The 27,150-nt window shown below is 50.3% G+C and overlaps 1 protein-coding gene across 5 annotated transcripts in view; it reads left to right on the forward strand.

Annotated features, from left to right (window-relative positions):
- Nucleotides 1–10,947: 10,947 nt before the first annotated feature.
- Nucleotides 10,948–27,150, forward strand: part of ZMYM3 (zinc finger MYM-type containing 3) — a 68,502-nt gene continuing 52,299 nt past the window's right edge. For 2 of the 5 annotated variants that reach the window (XM_066580863.1, XM_066580868.1), the window contains exons 1-2: nucleotides 10,948–11,094; nucleotides 24,987–25,672. In XM_066580863.1, the coding sequence (XP_066436960.1) occupies nucleotides 25,108–25,672 (565 nt within the window). In that variant the 5' untranslated portion in view covers nucleotides 10,948–11,094; nucleotides 24,987–25,107. Of the gene's footprint in view, nucleotides 11,161–20,491; nucleotides 20,520–22,948; nucleotides 22,992–24,986; nucleotides 25,673–27,150 lie in introns of those variants that run through there. The other 3 variants (XM_066580864.1, XM_066580867.1, XM_066580865.1) reach the window with 3 other exon arrangements.

The following is a 27,150-nucleotide window of genomic DNA, read 5'->3' on the forward strand; positions in this document are numbered from 1 at the left end:
ACTCCTTGGCAAAGGATAAAGGAACCTTTATTGTTAGTGCACCTCAAAGGCATATGAATCTGCAGATTAGTTCTGATGCACCTATTACTGAGGGTGCGTTCACACGAGCGCATAAACGGCGCGTTTTTGCGCCCAATCGTATATACGTGACCATCTGAGGCGATCGTTTCGAATGTATTCGTTCACACGGGCGATTTTACGGCGCGTAAAAACGGCAACCCTAAAAAAAACGGAACATATGCGACCGAAATACGCGCCAACGCATATTCGATGGCCGAAAAGATAGTTTGCAAAGTAGGAACAAACGATAATACGCTTTCTAGCTCTGGTCATGATCGCCGAAAAACTTTCTTTCCGGCGATTAAACGCTGCGCACGTGCGAACGTAAATACGCCTACGCTCGTGTGAACGCACCCTGAAGCAAACATGCGCTCATTGCTTGCAGATCTTAAGCTCTCTATCCAAAAGGATATACAACAAGCCTTTCTTTCATTACATCTATTGGCGATAGCAACTCTCGTATTGGCTAAACTGACATCCGCTCATAATGAGCTTATTCATATAGCCAACTCCATGAAGGGGTGAATCAGAAGTCATAAAATTAAAAATCGTCGAGGACAGATTCAGAAGGACCAATATTAGATTAACCCTTTCCAATCCACTGTCTGACATCTTCCTACATTCTGATTGAAACACGTCCAACAGGGTATTCTTACCATCTATTGCCAGCCACTCTGCTGTCGGAGCCTCTCTGGCGCGTAAACACTGGCTTTAGCCAGCAGATGGCACTGTTGTATAACAACAAAAAGAGAAAGCCTTTTAGGAAACCCTGAATCCAAAATAGGATTGGAAAAGGTTAAGAGGCATCCCTGGGTTGGTTGAAATAGAAGAGCTTAAGGACTACAATACTGATTTCTTTACCGCCTCGCTCCCTGATGGCATCCAGTACGACCCAACAATCAATCGATCACATAGGCTCCCCAAGCCTAAATCCCTTCCTACATCCATACCAAGGAATGTTATTGCCCTATACATTTTTTCATGTAAATGACAATCCGTGGAGGTCACTGGACTCTCCTGCGATCCCAGAGCGATTTAAAAATATCCTACTTTCTGCTGATTTATCTGCAACAACGTTTTCACGCAGAAGAGCATTTGCATTAGGTACCAATAGATTAGGAGAAAACAGCATTGCATACCAGTGGGGCTTTCCGGTGACGCTTATTACGAAAAATGGTTCCAAATTTCTTGCACAGTCACCAGAAGAAGCTTTACAACTCTGCAAACATTGGAATCTCATCTCGCAGGAGGAATCGATTGGACGATGCAGGCAGAAAAGTTCTCCATCCGTCCGTGAAGAGTGGTCCAAAAGCTCCTACGTCACCCTAAATTACTTTTATTCTACTCACTACAATGCATAGGAGTGGCATCCAACAATTATAATATTTGAGGTTTCTTTTTTCAGTTGGGTCGTCTGTCTGTTAATCTTGCTGTATCTGGCACGTAACCTACTGCTAACTAGTAAATCCAGTTCCCTACCAGGACTATGCTAACATACATACCAGTTACTCTGTTATTCTGTAGGTTCATTTTCTTAGCCCGTGTTGTAGGGCTTATGGTTCGATTTATTGATGCTATATTATTTTTCATTGCAAATTAGTCTGAGTACTTTAGCATACAATTCCCGTGCAGATTTGCGGCGGCGAATCCCGGGGTTAGCCAGCCATGTAGACGAGATTTGTCAAAAATCTCGTCCACACGGGGTGGCAAATCTGTTGTGGCAAAGCTGGCGCTGCGGCGCGGATTCCCGGGACGCAGCATGTCCATTCTTTTTATTTTATGCTGCGATCACGTTCTCTTCTATGGGAAAGCCGGCCGCAACAGAAAAGCATGCTAAGTACCACGGGTTTTGAAGCTGCACTTTCCCGGCGAAAATCTTGCATTTTTTCACTGCGGCAAAACTGAGAGATTTACACCAAGAATACGACCCGTGTGAACTGAGCCTAAATCTGCTGCACTTTGGCTGGAGGGAGGCTAGAGGAAATACTGAAAGAGAGGTAATCTTTCGGGTGAGGACCCTCCAGGTTCCCTCTTAGCCTAAATAGAATCTCTCTTGATTTTCTTATAATGGTATTTAAAAGCTTAATGTTATGGGAAAAGGCTCGTCTGACAAATGCCGATATTTTATGTGTTCAAGAAACACAATGAAATAAGGGAGATGCTTGTAGATTAAATCGTAGACAATGCCCCCATATTTTCTTCTCTCCAGCAACGCATATATGCAGATACGCATGTATCTGTGGCTGTTAAAGATACAATGGCATTCTCCTTCATAAGGACTCATGTCCATGACCGAATCGGAATCCGACCCTGGCCATGGCGGAGGACCCAGCTTACCCATCCTGGTCTTCTTTTTTCTCTACTGCGGATGTGTGCGGAAGCCGTCCGGGCGGGAACCTCACTGAAATGGAGCATGCTGTGATTTGATTTCCGCATTCAAAGATCTGCAAATCAAATCCGCATGCTTTAATTCATCTGCGGACGCCCATGTTTCCCTATCGGTGCCGCATGTGGATTCCACAATTCAAGTCCGCCCGTGGACATTGGGCCTAAAGGGGATTGTTGCCGATATATCATTGTGGTTTGCTCCAACTATAATGCTATTTTTGCTGTAGCTTCGGGGTATGTTACTAATTCTAGACAACTTTTATATTTATCAAAAACTCTTTCAATCATAAATCGACAACGCAGGCTCTTTATTAGCGGGCGACTTTAATAAAACTCTCTGCCATTCTATGGACTCCTCTACTACCAAACCTACTAACCAACCAACATCTATTTCTCTTTTCAATAATAATAATCTATTTGACATTTGGCGACGCCAACACCCAACTGAATTCGATGACACATTTTTTTCACACCGTCACAAGGTTTATAGCTAGATTGACTTTATGGTGGTAGACAAAATCTTCTTGGTAACGTCAGTTCTACAACTATAGGCACCTTATCATGGTCAGACCATGGCCCTTAGCTATGTCGGTTCAGGGACAAGTTAGCCAATCCCCGTTACAGTTTAACGTTTTAACAATTATGTTTTACAACATCTTAAGTATGCCCCTCATTCACTACAATCACTTTTAGATTACTTTGAACTCAATGATAATGGTGAGATTTCTGATTCCACCCAGTGGCGAGACTACAAAGCATTTGTAAGAGACCCATTTTCTTAAAAAAGCGTCATGAAAAAAAACCCAAAACATGGAAACGCACTACTACTATCACTACAATCACAACTTTGTACATAGCATAGACTGAATAAAATATCCTACTCTTCAGATGGAACTAAAAAAATAGCTGCTGTACATCAAGGACTTCAGATTTATGAACACGACACCCTTAGAAAATTAAGAATGACTTATTATTGGCATGGTAGCAAACCAGGAGCCACATTAGGGAACCAAGCCAAAACGTGTTCAACTAAATTCAGCATACCCTTTATGCATGACCCCCAAAACAACAAGGCTTTTAACCCCCAGGGTATTGTGGATACATTAGCAAACTATTATAAAGGCCCATTTAGACACAACGATTCTCAATCAAGCTTCGCTCAAAGCCGTCTTTTGAGCGATAACCGTTGCGTCTAAATGAGCGGACATCGTGCAGTTTTCGTGCACGATTCGTTCCTTGCTCAATTCTAGTTTGTTAGAACTCTTAACAGATGCCGGCTGTTATCACAGTCTGCAGAGCTGATAAGATTCTTTCAGCTCGTGTCCCGCTGGTAGTTCACAGCGGGACACCAGCTGTAAGCGTGAAGAACAATGTAGTTGTTTGCTTATGCAAAACAGCTGTATTGTTCGCCAAGTGATCGCCATAGCTCTTTAGTAGCTAATTAGCTACTATAGACTATGCAAAGGTGATCGCTCAAAACTGTCACTGAAACTGTAGTTTGAGCGATTTTTGAGCGATCATATCAGTGTAAATGGGGTCTAAGTCATTCTACAACTTAATTGACAACCCTTCTACTACCTAACCTACACCTAAAGACATATGTACAAGTAAATTTTTTAAATACAATAAATCCAGCTACTATCATTATCTACATCTGATTTGCATACCCTATCTCAATCATTCAATGCAGCTGAAGTTTTGGAAGTCATTAAATCTGTCAAATCCAACAAATCCCCAGGCCCTGGTGGCCTTACGAATGAGAATTACAAAGTCTATAGACTCACTCTAGCCCTCTATTTAGCCAAAGTATTTAATGAACTAGATACTAAGGGTCAAACTCAGCCAGAAATGCAGAAGGCACTCGTTATTACTTTACCTAGGCTTGGTAGAGTCCCAGACTGTCCACCTAATTTTAGACCTATTCTCCTTTTAAATACAGACTTCAAGTTATACGCTGAAATATTAGCCAATAGATTCTCAGAGGTCATGCCAAACTTAATTAATAAAAATCATTTAGGGTTTATCAAGGGACTCTAGACAGTGGATGGTACACGTCACTTTATTGACACTGTTTCTACAGTGTTGGTTTGGGGAATGCCTTTTCTGCTCTTTACCTTGGATGCAGAGAAGGCATTCGACCATGTACATTGGGCAATCTCAGGGAGGTGCTTTGGAAATTCTTCTTTAGGGGCTCTCTGCTCTCCTCTATAATGGTTTTTGTGCTCTTTTCCATCAGCCTAGGTATTCAATTGTAGCTCAATCTCCAATCCATCTCTAATGGAACGCGTCAGGGATGCCTGCTATCGGCAGGACTATTTGCTCTGATGATGGAGCCCTTCGCCCAAATGATTTGCTCATCCTCACATTTCTGGCATTGCCATAGGGAATACTGAAATCCGCATTGGCCTTTTGTAATCCTAAGTTTAAAGTCTCCAGAATTGTAGTACAGTTTCCAATATAATTGAGAAATTTGGCTTGGTAAATAATTATAAAATTAATGCCTCCAAATCTTTAATTCTTAGTATGGGAATTCCCGCAACCACTGAAGTAAAATGACAAAAATTTTCCATACAAATGTTCAGAAGGACAAATTCCCTATCTGGGTATTATGTTAACTTTCCCTGGTCATCATTTAGGACTAGGGATGAGCGAGCGTACTCGGAAAAGCACTACTCGCTCGAGTAATTTGCTTTATCCGAGTATCGCTGTGCTCGTCCCTGAAGATTCGGGTGCCGGCACGGAGCGGGGAGCTGCAGGGGAGAGCGGGGAGGAACGGAGGTAAGATCTTTCTCTCCCTCTCTCCCGCCCGCTCTCCCCTGCTCCCCGCTGCGACTCACCTGTCAGCCGCAGCGGCACCCGAATCTTCAGGGACGAGCACAGCGATACTCGGATAAAGCAAATTACTCGAGCGAGTAGTGCTTATCCGAGTACACTCGCTCATCTCTATTTAGGACCTGTTCATTTCAAAGCTTTACTATCATTCTTGGAAAAGATATTAAAAATTATACTAAGCTAATGATTTCCTGAATAGCTTGTATTGCTATTGCTAAAATATTACTACTTCCCAAAATCCTGTACTTATTTCGCAATCTCCCCATAAATATACCAAACACCATTCTGAATAGAATACAGAATGTATTAATGTGTTTTATTTGGTGCAATCGAAAGGCGAGGGTATCTGCCAAGATTCTACATCTTCATCCCTCTCAGAGATGCTTGGGATGTCCATATATGAAAAATGATTACTACGCCATTTTACTTGACCATCTGAAAAGCTGGTGGTTAGATGACTTTTCAAAACATTGCAAAGACAAAAACAACTGGTATTTCGGCGGTACTCTCCAATAACAGTCGTAAGACAATGGGATGAAATATCCAACTTCTCTTTTATTAGATGAATTAAAAAGCAGAAAAAGAAACACATTTCGGGGTGAACCCCTTCATCAGTCAAGCTGGGTAGTACATCACTGTTGGGACTGCAGTGATATGGACTCAAAAGTGCTGGTGGAGCGGAGAGGATCGGGCTGTGACAACAGGAGAAGTGGGTTAACATTGAGTCAAGCATTACTGACTACCCTAAACTTTTAAATCTGTTGTGGGTCTGTAGACTAAAAAATTCCCTACACCTAATTTTCTTACAATATCCGCTACTTTATCTATCTGGAAAAGGGCGACTTTGAATCTTGATCTCCTACCTCTCAGAATTCTTAAATTGCCTTTAGAGGTAATTCAATTAATGAACCCAGACATAAACTTCAATGTTGGGTATGAATCATTTCAGCTGCTTCATAAGGAGTTTTATAAATATTTGCAACTTCGACATTATAACCCCCCCCCTCCTCCCCCTAATATAACTTTCCTTACAAAATATAAATCCTATTTATATATTTTGGGTATTACAGGGGAATATGCGTCACTATCATTGAGCCTTTCTTCACCTATACTTCCTTTTAGAACTTGATGGGAGGAAGAACTTCAGGAATCTTCTAAAGTAGATCAATGGTCACTGGCGTTTCAGCTTAGTTTTGAATCCTCTCACTGTTCAAACCATTTGGAGGCTAGCAGAAAACGTCATATAGATGGTAATGTCACCACAACACTCCAAAATGTGCTGGAGATGTCATAAACAAGTTGTCTCTCTACTTCATATTTGGTGGTTGTGTTAACCTCTTAACCCCTTAGTGACCAAGCCTGTTTGCGCCTTAGTGACGGAGCCAAATTTTGGTAATCTGACGCGTGTCACTTTAACATAGAATAACTCCGTAAAGGTTTTGCATATCCATGTGATTCTGACATTGTTTTTCGCCACATGTTGTACTTCATTTAGGTGGTAAAAACAGAGAGATAGAATTTGTGTATATTTATTAAAAGCGCCAAAATTGGGAAAAGTTTAAAAAAATGGACATTTTTTCACATTTTCAATTACAATATCTCAAATATGTGTGAACATGCTGTACAAATTTTTGATGAGATATATATTTTCATCTGCTTACTTTATTCTGGACGCACATTGGAAAAACCTCAGATTTTTTAACCATTTAGGAGTTGTACAAATTTAACATTGATTATTAACATTTTGAGAAACACTTTGTTTTCCGACACCAAGCCAAGATTGGAAAGGCTCATGGGTGTCAGAATGATAGATGCCCCCACAAATGACCCCATTTTAAAAACTACACCGCTTAATGTATTCACTGAGGGGGGTCAGGAGTATTTTGACCCCACAGTTTTTTTCAGGAGTTAATACAAATTAGAGGAGAAAAAATAAAATTTCCTCTTTTTGCAAATATGTCATTTTAAAGACACATTTTTTCTATAGTTCACATGAAAATGAGGTTTTGCCCCCCCCCCCAATAGATACCCCTGTTTGTCCTATGTTCAGAAACATATCCGTTGGGACCTTAATATTATGTCCGTATGCACAACAAGGCCCAAACCGAAAGGAGCAGCCAGTGGCTTTCAGAACAGACATTTTGCTTGAAGGCGTTTTAGGCCCCCATTGCCCACTTGTAGACCCCTTGAACTGCCATAATGACAGAGATGCCCCACAAATGACCCTATTTTGAAAACTAGACCCCTTAACGACTTCATCTAGGTGTACTGCGTATTTTGACCCCACAGTTTTTGAATGAATCTGAGCAAAGCAGAAGGAAAAAATTACGATTTTCAGTTTTTTGGCAATTGTGTCATTTAAGAAAAGTTTTTTTAGCACAGCTGACATATTAATGAAGACTTGCACCCCAAAATGGATCCCTGTTTGTCCTATGTTCAGAAACATACCCGTTGTGGCCCTAATCTTACGTCCGTATGCACATCGGGGCCCAAACCGAAAGGAGCATTAAACTTCATCTTTTTAAACTTTTACGTGATCACCATTATCCGTTGGATAATGCCCTCCCCAGCTTCGTAGCTTGTGTCCGCCACTTTGCCAGCAGACGCATGCGCCGAAGTTGGGGAAAGGTCCACGGATAAAGATCCCGTCGGGGGACATCGTTGGAGGCCTTAGGTAAGTAATTTCACATCTCCTCATGGATCGGAACCGTGACGGGAGGTGAAATTTAACCTTTTTTTTACTTTTACGTTATCACTGTTATCCATTGGATAGCGGCAATAACGTGACCAGGAACCGCATACCGCGGCCCCCCGTGAAATCTCCAGGCTCTTGGCTACATTTGGTAGCCAGGAGCAGGGAGATTTTAAAGAACCCAGGCAACCCGCAGCTTTTGTGCATGCTTTCGCCATTTTGGTGACGGGCGAGTGCAAAGAAGTCGGGGTAAGGTCCGCGGAGAAATCTGGGGGCCTTAGGTACGTAATGTCATCCTCCCTCACAGATATGATCTGTGAGAGGAGATGAAAGTTAAACTTTTTAAACTTATTTTTGCTTTTTTTTTTTTTTACACTTTTTAAAACTTTTTTTTAAATTTACATGATAACTGTTATCCATTGGATAACTGTGATCCTGTGACTGGAAACCGCATACAGCGGCTCCCGCTGATATCTCTCTGCTCCCGGGTACACATGCTAGCAGGGAGCAGAGGGATTTTAAATCTCCCGGGGCGCGAGCCCTTCAGTGCATGCATGCGTTGAAGATGACGTAAGGTCGTGGAAGGACCAGATCGCCACGGGACATCTCGGAGGACGGGGGCGAGTATCCATTGGATAGCACCGATCGCATCACAGGGGTGGAGTTGGCGCGCCCCCCCCCCCCCCCCCCATGACAGCTCCAGATTGTCAGCTACCTCTGGGAACCAACAGCATGGAGCTGTCACCTCCACAGCCCACGTGGCTGTAATCCTCAGAGGAAGCATGTTTTCACGTCCCTGAGGATTAAAGCCATGGAGTAAAAAGGCAATGGGGCCGTCACTAAGTGGTTAATAGTCAGAATGCAGTTGTACACAGTGATAGTGATTATAGTGCAGTTACCTGCAGTGATCACATTACCTCCTCTGATTAGTCTCCCTTTTCTTCTCTATCTGGGCCCAGACCACCATGAAGACCTCTTCCAGTCACGACTCATATCTGTGCATTCTCCCCATTCTGTCACTACTCCCACTGCCTTATTTGCCCCTCAAAGTAATAGTGCCCCCTATAAATGACTAAACCCCAAGTAACAGATGCCCCCAGAAAATAACAGAGCCACCAAACAGTGATTCCTCTGTACCCTCAAAGTAATAGTTCCCCCTTAAAGGGCTTAAGCAGACTTTAAAAATGACTGGTCTATTCTCAGGATAGGCCATAAATATCTCATAGTAGGTGTTCACTGCTGTGGACCTCTGCTGATCAACTGATTGAAGGGGCTGCAACGCTCATGCCAGCAATGCAGCTTCTTCAATGTTTGCCTCTGACACTGACGAAGTGATCAGTGAGGATCCTGAACGATGGACCCCCACCAATCAGATATTGATAGCCTATGCTGAGGATATGCCATGAATTTTTAAAGCTTGGAATACCCTTTTAATTTAAGGTAACTAAACCCCCATACAGTATATCAAAAGTAATAGCTACGCCACTGACCTCACCAGATGTAAAAAAAAAAAATGTCCCCTAATGGTAATAGAGCCCCTGGGGCCCAGTCCTTTAACCTGAGCCAGTGGATCCCAGAGGCCTCATGTGACGCTGCAGTCTTCCAGGTGACGGTGGGTTAGCGGACTACTGACAGACAGGCTCCTGCTCTAACTGCCAGATGCGGAGAAACCTCAGATCCTGGCAGTTTAACCCTTCACACACCCCAATCAATAGCAACTGGAGCATGTAAGCACATGACAGGGGGAGTGGAATCCTTCTGTCACCCATCGGCACCCCGCAGTGTGATTGCAAGGTAACAATGGATTCCCATGGCAACCAGAACCCTGACAAAGGTCTTCATGTCCACCATGTAACTCAGCCTATTACAACAGAATCTAACAGGCTGCTGTCACAGGCTTAGTAGAATGCACTACGTAAGTAATGCAGTGTACTATCCTAGCCATCGAACTATCGCAACTTCAAGTCCCCATGAGGGACTAAAAAATAAATGCGTGAAATGCTGCATAATTCCGCTGGTAAAAGAACACATCTAGAACAAATTAGCCATTTTCAATCGATGCGTTTGCTGCACAAAAAAGAATCGGTCCTGCGGACAGAAAGGGTACAGAGAAGTGCGCCGATACGCATGTAGAAAGTGCTCGTTCTGTGTGCAAAAACGCAGTTTTTGGCGCGCACAATCACGCTTCCATTTGTGTGATGCCAGCCTTATGGCTCTTGCAATGACAATTGCTCGGTCCTTAAGGCCGGCTTCACACGGGCGTATTTACGTGTGCTTTTGCGCTGCGTATGTACGATCGTCGGTGCGTTTTCATGTGCATCTGCGTATGTTACTGTATTTTTTGCGCTTGCATGCCCTGCATATTTACTTGCACAAAAAAGGCTGCGCCCTTTGATTTCAATGGCCAATTAAGTGTAATATGGGCTAGTTGGGGCGTAATACCCACAATAGGGCATGCTGCGGTTTTTTTATTTGCGTGACAAAAATGCGCTCGCAAAAAACCCCAAAAACCGCTCAGTGTGACCAAAGCCGCGAAACCTAAAGCAGCACCAATACGTTTGTGTGAATAAGCCCTAAGCCACAAATAGGCTGCACACTAAGGGGTTAAATGGAACCATAAGGTAATGATTTTTTTGAAAATGGAAGTAAAACGAAAAATAAGCTAAGACTAATATTGCTTTGCACGCTTCCTCCTAGGGGTTAGTGTGCTTCAATGCATGCCCACTCCTATCTGTGGTGTCAGCCCGCTGACATCCCGCCACCCCCCCCGGGGAGCACCGCCAGAGAAGGCCCCGGCAGTCCGCATCAAAAGGGACAGAGGCCCTCACTGCGCATGCGCCTTCCCCAAACGTTTTCTCAGCCGAGCTATCAGCTAATTACTGGAGGGCTAAAGCCCCGCCTCCTGCTGCCCTCGGCCACGCCCCGCCCGCGGACACGCGCTTAGTCCTGCTACAGGTTTTGAGATCGCGCTTAAAGGGACCGCAGCGGGGGCGCGCCTGAGAGAGAGCGACTGAGTGCGTGAGACAGCGAGAGACGGCGGTAGAGAGACCTCACGAGAGTGCGGCTGCGCCAGAGACTGTGGCTGGAGAGGAGAGAGAGACTGCGGCTCGCTGGTAGTCACTGTACGTTGGCCGAAGAGGGGGGTTGGGAAAACACCCGCCAAGGGGTGGGGAGCGGAGCCCGTGAAGGTATGGAGGCACGGCGGCAAAGAGAGCGGTGCGGGTGGGAGGGCTGCAGGAGCGGGCCACCAGCAGGAGGGCGCCCCTGTAACGTGCACAACACCCGGAGGTGGGTGGGGCGTGCAATCGTCCGACACTTGGGCTGGGGGCAGGGAACGTGTGCTCCAAACATGTGAGGGGGCCCCCTAGTGGGGCGGGGGAGGGTCTAGGGGTGCGGGGGACGCCGGGGGTGGGGGGCAGGAGGGGACATGTCTTGGGGTGCAGGCAGCATGTCAGGGGGGGAGGAGGGACACCCTCAAATAGGGGGGATGGCAGGCAAAGCCTCATATGGGGGGCACAAGTAGTTGTTGGGGGGCACAGAGAATCACAATGGGGACCGCCGGTGCAGCGGATGAGGAAATATGCAGTAAGCGGATAGGATGGCTGAGTATTGGGGGGCACAGATATGGGGTACAATATGCCGGGCCCGCGGGGGGTATGTGATGTAACCTAGTGTTGGGGGGCACAGATATGGGGTACAATATGCCAGACCTGCAGGGGGTATGTGATGTAACCTCCTTCTATTGGGGGGTGCAGATGTGGGGTGGAGCCTGCCGGGGTACATGTGACCTCCTTGTCTTGGGGGGGGCACAGATAGGGTGCAGTCTCCTGGACCAGTGGGGGTACGTGAAGTGACCGCCTTGTGTTGGGGGGCACAGATGTGGGGTGGAGTCTGCGGGGGTACGTGATGGGACCTCCTTGTGTTGGGGGGCACAGATGTGGGGTGGAGTCTGCGGGGGTACATGATGGGACCTCCTTGTGTTGGGGGGCGCAGATGTGGGGTGGAGTCTGCGGGGGTACGTGATGGGACCTCCTTGTGTTGGGGGGCACAGATGTGAGGTGGAGTCTGCGGGGGTACGTGATGGGACCTCCTTGTGTTGGGGGGCACAGATGTGAGGTGGAGTCTGCGGGGGTACGTGATGGGACCTCCTTGTGTTGGGGGGCACAGATGTGAGGTGGAGTCTGCGGGGGTACGTGATGGGACCTCCTTGTGTTGGGGGGCACAGATGTGAGGTGGAGTCTGCGGGGGTACGTGATGGGACCTCCTTGTGTTGGGGGGCACAGATGTGAGGTGGAGTCTGCGGGGGTACGTGATGGGACCTCCTTGTGTTGGGGGGCACAGATGTGAGGTGGAGTCTGCGGGGGTACGTGATGGGACCTCCTTGTGTTGGGGGGCACAGATGTGAGGTGGAGTCTGCGGGGGTACATGATGGGACCTCCTTGTGTTGGGGGGTAGTCTCCTGGACCAGTGGGGGTACGTGAAGTGACCTCCTTGTGTTGGGGGGCACAGATGTGAGGTGGAGTCTGCGGGGGTACGTGATGGGACCTCCTTGTGTTGGGGGGCACAGATGTGAGGTGGAGTCTGCGGGGGTACGTGATGGGACCTCCTTGTGTTGGGGGGCACAGATGTGGGGTGGAGTCTGCGGGGGTACGTGATGGGACCTCCTTGTGTTGGGGGGCACAGATGTAAGGTGGAGTCTGCGGGGGTACATGATGGGACCTCCTTGTGTTGGGGGGCACAGATGTAAGGTGGAGTCTGCGGGGGTACATGATGGGACCTCCTTGTGTTGGGGGCACAGATGTGGGGTGGAGTCTGCCGGACACTGCGGGGGTAATGCGATGTGATCATCTTGTGTTGGGAGTTAGGAGGGGGGCACAGATGTGGGGTGGAGTCTGCGGGGGTACGTGATGGGACCTCCTTGTGTTGGGGGGCACAGATGTGAGGTGGAGTCTGCGGGGGTACGTGATGGGACCTCCTTGTGTTGGGGGGCACAGATGTGAGGTGGAGTCTGCGGGGGTACGTGAAGGGACCTCCTTGTGTTGGGGGGGCACAGATGTGAGGTGGAGTCTGCGGGGGTACGTGATGGGACCTCCTTGTGTTGGGGGGCACAGATGTGAGGTGGAGTCTGCGGGGGTACATGATGGGACCTCCTTGTGTTGGGGGGTAGTCTCCTGGACCAGTAGGGGTACGTGAAGTGACCTCCTTGTGTTGGGGGGCACAGATGTGAGGTGGAGTCTGCGGGGGTACGTGATGGGACCTCCTTGTGTTGGGGGGCACAGATGTGAGGTGGAGTCTGCGGGGGTACGTGATGGGACCTCCTTGTGTTGGAGGGCACAGATGTGAGGTGGAGTCTGTGGGGGTACGTGATGGGACCTCCTTGTGTTGGGGGGCACAGATGTGGGGTGGATTTTGCGGGGGTACGTGATGGGACCTCCTTGTGTTGGGGGGCACAGATGTGAGGTGGAGTCTGCGGGGGTACGTGAAGGGACCTCCTTGTGTTGGGGGGGCACAGATGTGAGGTGGAGTCTGCGGGGGTACGTGAAGGGACCTCCTTGTGTTGGGGGGCACAGATGTGAGGTGGAGTCTGCGGGGGTACGTGATGGGACCTCCTTGTGTTGGGGGGCACAGATGTGGGGTGGAGTCTGCGGGGGTACGTGATGGGACCTCCTTGTGTTGGGGGGCACAGATGTGGGGTGGAGTCTGCGGGGGTACGTGATGGGACCTCCTTGTGTTGGGGGGCACAGATGTGAGGTGGAGTCTGCGGGGGTACGTGATGGGACCTCCTTGTGTTGGGGGGCACAGATGTGAGGTGGAGTCTGCGGGGGTACGTGAAGGGACCTCCTTGTGTTGGGGGGGCACCGATGTGGGGTGCAGTCTACCAGACCTGCGGGGGTAAGTGATGTGACCTTGTGTTGGGGGGCACAGATGTGGGGTGCGGTCTACCGGACCTGCGGTGGTACGTGGTGTGACCTTGTGTTGGGGGGCACAGATGTGGGGTGTGGTCTACCGGACCTGCGGTGGTACGTCGTGTGACCTTGTGTTGGGGGGCACAGATGTGGGTTACAGTCTGCGGTGGTACGTGATGTGATCTCCATGTGCTGGGGGGCATAGATGTAGGGGGCAGTCTACCGGACTTGCGGTGGTATGTGGTTTGACGACCTTGTGTTGGGGGGGGGGGAAAACAGATATGGGGTACAGTCTGTGGGTGGTACGTGATGTGACCTCCTTGTCTTCTGGGAGGGGGGCACAGATGGGGTGCAGTCTGCCAGTCCTCAAGGGGTACATGATGTGACCCCCTTCTGTTAGGGGGCATAGATGTGGTGTGCAGTCTGCCGGGGGTATGTGAGGTGACCTCCTTGTCTTGGGGGGGGCACAGATGTGGGGTGCAGTCTGCGGGGATATTCGATGACCACCTTGTCTTGAGGGGGCACAGATCTGGGGTGCAATCTGCTGGGTTTGCAGTGGTACATGTGATCTCCATGTGTTGAGGGGCATAGATGTGGGGTGCAGTCTGCCGGTCCTGCGAGTGCACGTGATGTGTGATGTCACCACCTTGTTTTGGGGGCACATATGTGGGGTACAGTCTGCGGGGGTACTTGATGTGACCTCCTTGTCTTGGGGGGCGGGGGGAACAGATGTGGGGTGCAGTCTGCCAGTGCTGTGGGGGTACGTGATGTGACCTTCTTGTGTTAGGGGGCACAGATGTGGGGTGCTGTAGGCCAGGCCTGCAGGGTACGTGATGTGACCTTCTTGTGTTGGGGGGCACAAATGTGGGGTGGAGTCTGCCGGGGTCCATATGTCCTACTTGTATTTGGGGGCACAAATGTGGGGTAAAGTCTGTCGCTCATGCGAGGGCACTTAATGTCACCACCTTGTTTTGGGGGCACATATGTGGGGTACAGTCTGTGGGTGTAAGTGATGTGACCTCCTTGTCTTGGGGGTGCACAGATGTGGGGTGCAATCTGCCGGGCCTGCGGTGGTACGTAATGTGACCTCTTTGTGTTGGGGGGTACAGATATGGGGTGCAGTCTGCGGTGGTATGTGATGTGACCTCCTTGTGCTGGGGGGCAAAGTTGTGGGGTGCAGTCTGCGGGGGTATATGATGTGACCTTGTCTTCGGGGAGGCACAGATTTGGGGTGCAGTCTGTCAGGCCAGCGGGGGTACGTGATGTGAACTTCTTGTGTTGGCACAAATGTCGGGTGGAGTCTGCCGGGGTCCATGTGTCCTACTTGTATTTGGGAGCACAAATGTGGGGTAAAGTCTGCCGAACCTGCAGGGGTACGTGATGCGACCTTGTGTTGGGGGGCACAGATGTAGGCTGCAGTCTGCCGGACCTGCTGTGGGTACGTGATGTGACCTACTTGTGTTGGGGGGGGGGGCACAGATGTGGGGTGCAGTCTGCCGAGGTACATGATGGGACCTCCTAGTGTTGGGGGGCATACATGTAGGGTGCAGTCTGCCGGGGTACATGATGGGACCTCCTAGTGTTGGGGGGCATACATGTGAGGTGGAGTCTGCGGGGGTACGTGATGGGACCTCCTTGTGTTGGAGGGCACAGATGTGAGGTGGAGTCTGTGGGGGTACGTGATGGGACCTCCTTGTGTTGGGGGGCACAGATGTGGGGTGCAGTTTGCAGGGGGTACGTGATGTGACCACCTTGTCTTGGGGGGGGGGAGATCTGGGGTGCAGTCTGCTAGGCCTGCGGGCGTCTGTGATATGACTACCTTGTATTGGGGGGCACAGATATGGGGTGCAGTCTTTTGTGATACGTGATGTGATCTCCATGTGCTGGGGGGCATAGATGTGAGGTACAGTCTGTGGGGGTATGTGATGTGACCTCCTTGTCTTGGGGGGGGACACAGATGTAGGGTGCAGTCTATCGGACCTGCGAGGGTACGTGGTGGGACCTCCTTGTGTTGGGGGGGCACAGATGTGGGGTACAGTCTGTGGGGGTACGTGATGTGACCTCCTTGTCTTGGGGGGCCACAAATCGGGGTGTGCAGTATGCCGGGCTTGCAGGGGTACGTAATGTGACTTTGTGTTTGGGGGTGCAGTCTACCAGACCTGCAGTGGTACATGATGTGACTTCCTTGTGTTAGGGAAACAGATGTGGGGTGCAGTCTTCCGGACCTGCGGTGCTACGTGATGTGAACACGTTGTGTTGGGGGGCACAGTCTGCCGGACCTGTGGGGGTACGTGATGTGACCACCTTGTGTTGGGGGGCACAGATGTGGGGTACAGTCTGCCAGACCTGCGGGGGTACGTGATGTGACCACCTTGTTTTCGGGGGCACAGATGTGGGGTACAGTCTCCTGGGGGTGTGTGATGTGACTACCTTGTATTGGGGGACATAGATGTGGGGTGCAGTCTGCTGGGCTTTTGGGGGTACGTGATGTGTCCACCTTGTCCTGGGGGGAACAGATGCAGGATGCAGTCTGCCGGACTTGCGGTGCTATGTGATATGACCACCTTGTGTTGGGGGGGCACAAATGTGGGGTACAGTCTGCCAGACCTTTGGGGGTATGTGATGTGTCCTCCTTGTTTTGGGGGGAATAGATGTGGGGTGAACCGTGCTTCAACTGTGGTGCTACGTGATGTGACCACCCTGTGTTGGGGGGCACAGATATGGGATGCAGTGTGCCAGACCTGCGGGGGTACGTGATGTGTCCTTGTTTTGCGGAGCATAGATGTGGGGTGCAGTCTGCCGGACCTGCGGGGGTACGTGATGTGACCTCCTTGTGTTGGGGGGCACAGATATGGGATGCAGTGTGCCAGACCTGCGGGGGTACGTGATGTGTCCTTGTTTTGGGTGGCCCAGATGTGGGGGGCATAGATGTTGGCTGCAGTCTGCTATATTCTGCAATATTAGACATTGCGGGGTGTAATAATGCAGAATTAATACTTTATGTAAGAAATTACTAGAATGACCCTCCAGGATCAGAGGGAGGAGTCATATTATCCGGCGCAGATTTGGTCCAAGATGGCGGCATTACTACTCACTACCCGGTGCACACTGGGGATTGTTAGGGCCCTTTGGCATGAAACGATTATCGCAGGACTCAGGCCAGCGACGTATCATAATTTGTTCGCTTATCGTCTGGGCGTAAAAATATGACAGGTGTCATCTATGAACGACGGCCTGTTTACCGTGAAAGGAGGCGACCGGCGACCCCCCCCCCCCACCCGCTCGTCTCCATTGACATGCGATCAACGCTCCATCGTAAAAGCACAAGAGCCATTATCGCTTGGACACGAAGTGCCTGATGATCGTCCTGCGTAACAGGACCCCAGGACGCTGCATGCTGCTTTCTCATTGGTCGGCAATCGCCGGTCTGAAAGCAGCGGGGAGTATCTGAGTCTGCGAGCAGCGAGAGGGGCCACGTGCCGCTATATTGCATCCGGAGGTTCGGAGATCCCGCGGTATGCTACAGAGGGAGAACGGCTGGCAATATGGCCGCGCTCCGGAGGTTAATGTCCCTTGAACTGGAGGGTCACTTTAAAAGTGAGGGGAAAAAAAAATTTACCTCCTGCGGAAAATTGGGTGACGACCAATATGGCCGCTGGCTAGGTTTCCTGCTTGGGCATCTGAAAACATTGGCGCCTACCCGGTTTCATAGACTATTTATTAGTGGTCACTTAAGGCCCTTTTAGACACGGCGGTCATCGTTCACTTTTATCGTTATAGCGAATTTCGAGCGATCTGTGTGTCTGAATGGGGCTTTATTTCTAGCGATGTTGTTTTATGTCACTTGTTTGTGATTAAATGCAAATTACTGGTGCAGTGTAATAAATACTGTCCGTGTATACCGCGGGCAAAGAATGTTTGCTTCTGCTTGGCATCCAGTCAGATGGCCTCTTTATTAAGATAAGTATACACCAGCTGTGGGTTAAGCTGCCAGCACCCCCTCATCGTGTCCGCCACACAATTAATTGCCAGCACCCCCATATCGTGTCCACCACACAATTAACCAACACCCCCATATTGTATCTAGCACACATTAAACCGCCAATACCCCCACATCATCTCCACTACATATAAAACCACCAGCACCCCCATAACGTGTCCGGCACACATTAAACCACCAGCACCCCCATAACGTGTCCGGCACACATTAAACCGCCAGCACCCCCATAACGTGTCCGGCACACATTAAACCGCCAGCACCCCCATAACGTGTCCGGCACACATTAAACCGCCAGCACCCCCATAACGTGTCCGGCACACATTAAACCGCCAGCACCCCCATAACGTGTCCGGCACACATTAAACCGCCAGCACCCCCATAACGTGTCCGGCACACATTAAACCGCCAGCACCCCCATAACGTGTCCGGCACACATTAAACCGCCAGCACCCCCATAACGTGTCCGGCACACATTAAACCGCCAGCACCCCCATAACGTGTCCGGCACACATTAAACCGCCACCATTCCCACATCGTGTCTGCCATATAGTAAACCGCCCCCACATCGTGACCGCCACCACTCCCGCATCGTGTCCGCTACACAGTAAACCTCCACTGCTCCCACATCATGACGGTCACACAGTAATCTGCCACCGCCCCCCACATCGGGTCCGCCACACAGTAATCCGCCACCACCCCCACATCGGGTCTGCCGCACATTAAGCCGCCGCCACCACCCCCACATCAGGTCTGCCACACAGTAAGCCGCCGCCACCACCCCCACATCGGGTCTGCCACACAGTAAGCCGCCGCCACCACCCCCACATCGAGTCTGCCACATAGTAAGCCGCCGCCACTACCCCCACATCGGGTCTGCCACATAGTAAGCCGCCGCCACCACCCCCACATCGGGTCTGCTGCACATTAAGCCGCCGCCACCACCCCCACATCGGGTCTGCCACACATTAAGCCGCCGCCACCACCCCCACATCGGGTCTGCCACACATTAAGCCGCCGCCACCACCCCCACATCGGGTCTGCCACACATTAAGCCGCCGCCACCACCCCCACATCGGGTCTGCCACACATTAAGCCGCCGCCACCACCCCCACATCGGGTCTGCCACACATTAAGCCGCCGCCACCACCCCCACATCGGGTCTGCCACACAGTAAGCCGCCGCCACCCCCCCCCCCCCCCATCGGGTCTGCCACACAGTAAGCAGCCGCCGCCGCCACCACCCCCACATCGGGTCTGCCACACAGTAAGCAGCCGCCGCCACCACCCCCACATTGGGTCTGCCACACAGTAAGCAGCCGCCGCCACCACCCCCACATTGGGTCTGCCACACAGTAAGCAGCCGCCGCCACCACCCCCACATCGGGTCTGCCACACAGTAAGCAGCCGCCACCACCCCTATATCGGCTTTGCCACACGGTAAGCCGCCGCCACCACCCCCGCATCGGGTCTGCCACACAGTAAGCCGCCGCCACCACCCCCGCATCGGGTCTGCCACACAGTAAGCCGCCGCCACCACCCCCACATCGGGTCTGCCACACAGTAAGCCGCCGCCACCACCCCCACATCGGGTCTGCCCACACAGTAAGCCGCCGCCACCACCCCCACATCGGGTCTGCCACACAGTAAGCCGCCGCCACCACCCCCACATCGGGTCTGCCACACAGTAAGCCGCCACCACCCCCACATCGGGTCTGCCACACAGTAAGCTGCCGCCGCCACCACCACCCCCACATCGGGTCTGCCACACAGTAAGCCCCCACCCCCACATCGGGTCTGCCACACAGTAAACCGCCACCTCCACCCCCACATCGGGTCTGCCACACAGTAAGCCGCCGCCACCACCCCCACATCGGGTCTGCCACACAGTAAGCCGCTGCCACCACCACCCCCACATCGGGTCTGCCACACAGTAAGCCGCCGCCGACACCCCCACCCCCACATCAGGTCTGCCACACAGTAAGCCGCCACCCCCACCCCCACATCGGGTCTGCCACGCAGTAAGCCGCCGACGCCCCCACCCCCACATCGGGTCTGCCACACTGTAAGCCGCCGCCCCCACCCCCACATCGGGTCTGCCACACTGTAAGCCGCCGCCACCACCCCCACATCGGGTCTGCCACACTGTAAGCCGCCGCCACCACCCCCACATCGGGTCTGCCACACAGTAAGCCGCCGCCACCACCCCCACATCGGGTCTGCCACACAGTAAGCCGCCGCCGCCACCCCCCCCACATCGGGTCTGCCACACAGTAAGCCGCCACCACCCCCACATCGGGTCCGCCACAATTAGTGGGGTTTTCAGGACCATCCGCAGAGTGAGGCTACGTTTATACAAGCGAGAATCTCCTATGAGTTCTGTGTGTTGCGAGACGCATAAAATTCACGCGAGTATGAACGCCATTCTTTTCCAAGGCCCCCACACATGAGCGATGCTGTGAGGTGTTCCTATTGTTTCGCGGCCCTCGGAACTCATTGTTTTCACGTGCCGCACGATGTGATGTTTCCCGTTGAAATCAAGTGGGAAACACTTGCCGATCCTTCAACGTGCGTGAAGCAAGCGCCGGAGGATCGGAATCGGAAGTGATGCGAGACGGTTTTGCATGAAGGCCTCACATCCGCAGGTAAAAGACATCGACAAGCGTGATATCTGGACCATGTGGCACTTGCCCGTGTGAAAAAAAACGGAGTCATCAGTATCTGATCGGTGGCGGTACGCGTTCCCAATCCGTTGTTTTAGACCTTCCGTCTCTCACATTAGCGCTTTTTCAGGCCTGGTGACGGTCTGTCATTTGTCATGTGGCGGTTTAGCAGCCCCCTTCTACTCAAGTGAATAAGGCCTCCTGTGCCCGAATTCACTGCAGAATCTGACCCTGTGCCCGGCTGGCAGCTCTGCATACCTGTCCTTTATCTTCTTCTTCTGTACTGTGAATGGTCGCGGCGAGCCGCCGTCGGATGTGCGCAGTGCAGATTTTTTTCCTAAAAGTATTCTTTCCCGCAGCGTCGCTAGGTGGTGATACGGGTACCTGACGCCGCGCACAAGTGGAGCATGCTGCAATTTTTTCTCTGCTCACGGAAATCAAATTGGTTTCCGCTCGCGTGCAGGAAGAAGCGCTTTTCCATTGCACGCTGTGAACGGTATTGGCTGTGGATCAGTTGCATCGCTGCACAGTAAGGCTGGGTTCACACAGGGCGGATTTGCCGCGGAAATTCCGCGCAGAATTTCGCCGAGGCAAATCCGCTTGCAGCCGCTAATCTCGGGTTTAGCCAGCAATGTGGACGAGATTTCTCAGAAATCTCGTCCACACGGGACGGCCAAGCGGTTAATCCGGCAGAAACCGCAGCTGTGGCGCAGCTTTGCGGAGCACAGCATGTCCATTCTTTTTTTCTTTCCGCTGTGGCCGCGCTCTCCTCTATGGGAGCGCCGGCCGCAGCGGAAGAGCGAGCGGCCGGGCCGCTTCAAAGCCGCCACGGGTTTTTCCGCAGCGATTCTCCCGGCGGAAATCTCGCGGTTTTTCGCTGCGGCCAAACCGCGGGATTTCCGTCGGGAATCAGCCCCGTGTGACCCCAGCCTATGTGTTTTTCACACATGTGAAAACGATCCCAATACGCAGAGAATGGTTTCAATGGGTTCATTCGCATGTGCGTATTTTGGCGTATGCGTTTCGGATGCACGAAGAAAATGACAGAACACACTCTATCTTTCTGCGTATTTGCGCACCAAAGGTCCCAAAGAAATTCATAGGGGGGGGGGCACAAATACGCATGAAAATCTACGTAATTGTGCAGGGAAAAAAAACACATCTGCAACTAATTGGACTAATTAGCCAGTCCAATCACTGCATGTGTGTCCCGTGCGCAAATAAACATGCTTTGTGGCCAGAAAAAGTACAGTAAAACATGCCGACATACGGTGCAAAAATTGCGCTAAGGCGTGTGCAGTTGCACATACCTCTGTGTGAAGCCAGCCTAAGATTGAGCTGCTATATCAGACGATACTTGGCTGGTTTGCGGTAAAGACGCTGCAACAAATAACTTGTCTGGTTAACCCGACGGACGTCTTTCAACATCAGAGCTGTACAGCCTTAAAGGGGTTGTCCCGCGGCAGCAAGTGGGTCTATACACTTCTGTACGGCCATATTAATGCACTTTGTAATATACATTGTGCATTAATTATGAGCCATACAGAAGTTATAAAAAGTTTTTCACTTACCTGCTCCGCTGCTGGCGTCCTCGTCTCCATGGTTGCCGTCTAATTTTCGCCGTCTAATGGCCAAATTAGACGCGCTTGCGCAGTCCGGGTCTTCTTATCTTCTCAATGGGGCTCCGTGTAGCTCCGCCCCGTCACGTGCCGATTCCAGCCAATCAGGAGGCTGGAATCGGCAATGGACTGCACAGAAGAGCTGCGGTCCACGGAGGAAGAAGATCCCGGGGGCCATCTTCAACCGGTAAGTATAGAAGTCACCGGAGCGCGGGGATTCAGGCAAGCGCTGTGCTGTTCTTTTTTTCAGTCCCTGCATCGGGGTTGTCTCGCGCCGAACGGGGGGGGGGGGGGGGGGGTGGTTGAAAAAAAAAAAACCTGTTTCGGCGCGGGACAACCCCTTTAAGGGTGGGGCCTTTTTAAAAAATATTTTTGCATTTTCATTTTTTCTTTCCCACTTTCAAAAATCATGGCTTTTTTAAAATTTATTTATCTGGCAATGTAGATTGAGCCCGGGGCTTCTTTTTTGCGGGACGTCTTGTAGTTTGTATTGGTGCCATCTTGGAGTAGATACGACTTTTTGATCACTTTTTATTTAATCTCTTCTTGGAGACGGGAAGACCAAAGAAAGCGCAGTTCTGAACTGTTTTTTTTTTTTTTTCTGACAACGCTCTCGCCGTGCTGGATAAATAATGTTACTTTGATAGATCGGACTTTTATGGAAGCATTGATGCTTAATATGCTTTTTGTTTTTGATTTTTTTTTTTTTTTTATAATAAATGTGGAAACAGGTGTTTGTTTTTTTAATTTTTATTCTTTTTTTTGTAATATTATTATTTATTTTTTTTTTAGTCCCCAGTGGAGACTTGAACTTGTGATACCCCTGCAGTATAAGGTATAATACCATAGTATTACATTATATCGCGATCTCTAAGGCTGCTCTGACGCCGCACTGATCGCGGTATAACACTCACATTGATTCTAATAGGGGCCTCGCAACGCGGCATTTTGTGAACGCATGTGTGAGAATGGCCTCAGGCAGTCTATCGAGCCATGCCACGGGCGTGCCTTCATAGGCAATCTGCAGAGAAGGCCCTCGGTTGCCATGGCAACTGAATGGTACCTACAAACTATGATTGGGATTGTCAGAATTGACAACTGCATTTAAAGGGTTAACATCCATGACCAGCGTGAGCGCTGATCGCTGCTGTTAGGGGTAGGGGTCCTCTGTCAAAGACAGCAGACGCCCATATTGTAGGGAGCGGGATCGACGCCTGATCCCAATCCATACAAACCTCCATGACGTAACTGTATCGTGGAGTGTTAAGGGGTTAAAAGGAACCTGACGCCTGAAAGCCCCGTAAACTAAGTTATGGTAGTTAGGGCACAGGTCCCACGGAGTCTGGTGGCGTCACTTTTATACCTCCCGGGCTCCCTGTTCTGGGTGCTGTCAGTGCTCTGTTAGTGTAACTCTCTTCATTCAGTCCATGTGCGCCCCCCACTGGCCTCTGTGGGAGTGTGTTGGCACGGACTAAGTGAAAATAGTCACTCTGATCGACAACGCAGGAGCGAGGAGCCCGGTAAAAATTATACTAGGGCAGTAGATAAAGCCACAGCTCTGGTGGAGACCTACCTGCAGGGGAGCTAAAGGAGCACCCGTTGAGACTCGACGTGCCCTGTCTCACCCCCCCCACCCAAACATCATCTGTTAGGGGAAAGTTCAGCAACCCTCATACACATGAGAGCGTAGTCTGTATAGGGGCCTTTAGACGGCTAACAGGGTAGATCAGCAATAGTTCCTTGCCTAAGGTCCACCGCTCAGGACCCAAGCCGATCGGGCACGAACTGTCAGCACTGCAATACATGGGTACAGAGCGGGAGCTGTTGCTCCGATCCTTGTTTAGTGGCCAGCGCTTGTAACTGCAGGCCGGAATCTCATTGAAATCGGTGGGATCTGCATTTACAGTTAAAAGTGCCGACCACTACACAAGGGTCAGCAACATCCTCTCTGTGTATTACGGTGCTGATAGCAGGTGCCTGATCAGCTGACTTGCCGGGGTCCTAAGCGGCGGACCCCTGCTGATCAACTATTGATGATCTATCCTGACAATAGGTTATCAATAGTATTTTTATGGAAAATAGACAAAAACCCTAAAGTACAGGTTGGGAGACAAATTTTAGGATGAAGTTAACTCTAAAACCTTAACGATAAGAGGGCCTCTACTGACAAGGCTCTAGTAGCAAAGGATTGAGAAGCCATGTTTTAAAGGGGGTTTTCTGACAAGTTATTGACAACCTACCCATCAGTGGGCGCTCGTGATGCCTGCCGATGAGCTGTTTGAAGAGGACATTGAGATACCAGGCACAGCAATGTACATTGTATAGTGGCTCTGCTTGGTATAGCAGCCCAGACCCATTCACTTCAATGGGACTAAGCTGCTGTCAGGTCATGTGACCAGTGAACATCACATGCCATAGAGGAGGCGCAGCACTCACGTGAGCACCATGGCCTCTTCGTCTGATCAGCGGCGGTGGTTATGAGCGGCAGACCCTCGCCAATCTCATAGGATGGGACCTCAATCTGTGGAAAGCACCTAAACGCGAATCACCGCTTTGTAGCCCCTATAGGTTATATTGGTACTTAGACTTGTAATAAGTTATTACTTAGGACTTATATGTTGGTAATATTGTATAAGGAAATCGCTTAGATTGCAATTACCTAATAAAGTAACTCCAGACTAAAACTTGGAAAAGTGAGTGTTACTAGCCTTACAAGACAACGGGTTAGTTCATCGTAGGACGTTGCACTTATGGAACTGCTCTGTATGGTTTACTGCCCCCCGGTGGTTGGGTATATGTTTTTGACTATCTCCATGCTTTCTCTTTCCAGGCTGGGGCCTCTAGCAGGTTCCCTGACCCGAACAAGCCTGTAAGGGGAGACCTTCACACTGAAGCCACACTTGGACTATCTGATATTGGAACTTGTTGCCAGCAATCCTTAGGCCACAAACATGGAGAGTGATGACAATAAGGAGCCCGACAGCAAAAAGGAGGAAGATGCTGCAGAAACCGTGACCGAGGAACAGGGTAGTAAGGCAAACAAAAAGCCCAAAGCAGACTCTAAGGGGATTGTAACAGAAGAAAACTCCGATGGAGACCCTCAAACTAAAAAGCCTCCTTCAGACGCAGCCAACAACGACAGTAAGGATGATGTTGTCTTTGTTGCAGCAAGGATGACCAAAAAAACTGAAACGGAACGGTCAAAAGCGCACAGGACAAAGCGTATCGAAGAAAACGGAGATCCGGGCCAGACCATCACTGAAAAAGCTGCGCCGGAAGAGAAAGCCGCAGGAGAAGCTCCAGAAACCCAAGCCGACTCGCCACAACCCAGCCAGACGCTTCCACGGAGGATGAGGCTACGACCCACATTAAAGCCTCGCTCCTCTGTGCCCATTAATGTAGACCACAATGTAAGCACTGAGAAAGAAACTAGTCCACTGGAGAAGGAGGCAACTCAACCTGACGAGCCATCGGAGAAGAGCGCTGATGTGGAAGCCAACTCCAGACCCTCTTCTGGTGTGTATACCATGTGCCAGCCATAGGTTTGACTTCCTGTCCATGACTATGGATGATGGAATTGCGCCAAGTATAATACTTAAAGGGGGTCCTATATGCTCCAAGTGTGACGGCTGAGGATGTGCGTCACCGCTGCTCTTTTCTTTAATGGGACTTCTGAAAATGAACTCTGCAATCTCCAGATGTCCCATTGAAGTGAATGAAGCTGCAGCGTGCATGCTCGACCATTGCTCTATTCATACAGGGATACATGGGACCCCCCATTTTTGTCATTGATGGGGTCACCTCCACCGATCAGACACTTATTCCCTAGCCTGTTGATGGGGATAAGTCTTAAACTTGGCACAATACCTTTTAAAGGGAACCTGTCATCACCTTTCACCCCCTCAGACTTAAGTTATGTGGCTTAAAGTTGAGGGAATGGGGAGTCCCAGGAGAGGTGTTTTATACGCATTGGGTTCCTCTTCCTGCGCTATTGGGAAAGCGTTCGTACAGAGCCATCTGAAAAGAGGCACTCTGTGAGCGTGCGCCTACTTTGGCGCAGGCACGCGGTCATTATGAAACACCCCCCTCCCTCAAACTTGAGCCCCATAACATAGTTTATGGAGCTCAAAGGTGATGACAAGTTCCCTTTAAAGGGGTTATTCAGCCTTGTAAAATGGATATCCTTTCCTCAGGATAGGTCATCGATAAGGGTCCGCCACTTGGGATCTCCACCAATCAGCTGATTGAAGGAGCTGCAGCACTCTTCAGTGTTACATCTGAGCATGATCGTGTGCGTTCTGCAGAACGCTGTATTATTGATAGCGTCCGTCCTGAGTACTACAGACATGTCCTATAGAAGTGAATGAGATCAGCCAGCAGTACTCGGAACGGCCGCGAGCAATAATAGGGCGTTCTGCTGTGTGAACACGATCGTGCTCATATGTAAACCTTGAAGAGGCCTTGACATTCATCCGAGTGCTGCGTCCTCTTCAGTCAGCTGGTGGACCTCGATCCGTGGACCCCAGCGATCAGGTGTTGGTGGCCTACCATCAGGACAGGCCATCAGTTGTACAAAATTAGATAACCCCTTAACAACGTTCCTACAGAGAAGGCTAGCTGTACTTGGGGACATGTGATCTTAGAAATGTTACTAATATTGTAGACATCCCTTACCAAATATTATCTTTGCTAGAAAGACCCTTTTTTGATAAATTTTATGTTCCTCTGGTCCATAAAGAAGTGCTATATCATTACGGACTAGGTGAAATCTGGTTATTAATGGCTGCCCAATGCGAACAAAAGTAAGCACCAGGTTAGGGGCAACTTTGACAACTGTGTGTCGAATTGGGGCAAACCCTAGTATTATATATACTACTTAGTATTGTGATGGACCATGGGGGTGGTGAGATATCTGGCTTGACGCTCCTGAGTCTTGATGCAAAAGCTGTAGCGTGGCACCTCCAGCCATCCAACTGGTGAGCAGTGGTGGACGT

The sequence above is a fragment of the Eleutherodactylus coqui genome, chromosome 10 (assembly GCF_035609145.1).
Source record: "Eleutherodactylus coqui strain aEleCoq1 chromosome 10, aEleCoq1.hap1, whole genome shotgun sequence".
NCBI classification, from domain to species: domain Eukaryota; kingdom Metazoa; phylum Chordata; class Amphibia; order Anura; family Eleutherodactylidae; genus Eleutherodactylus; species Eleutherodactylus coqui.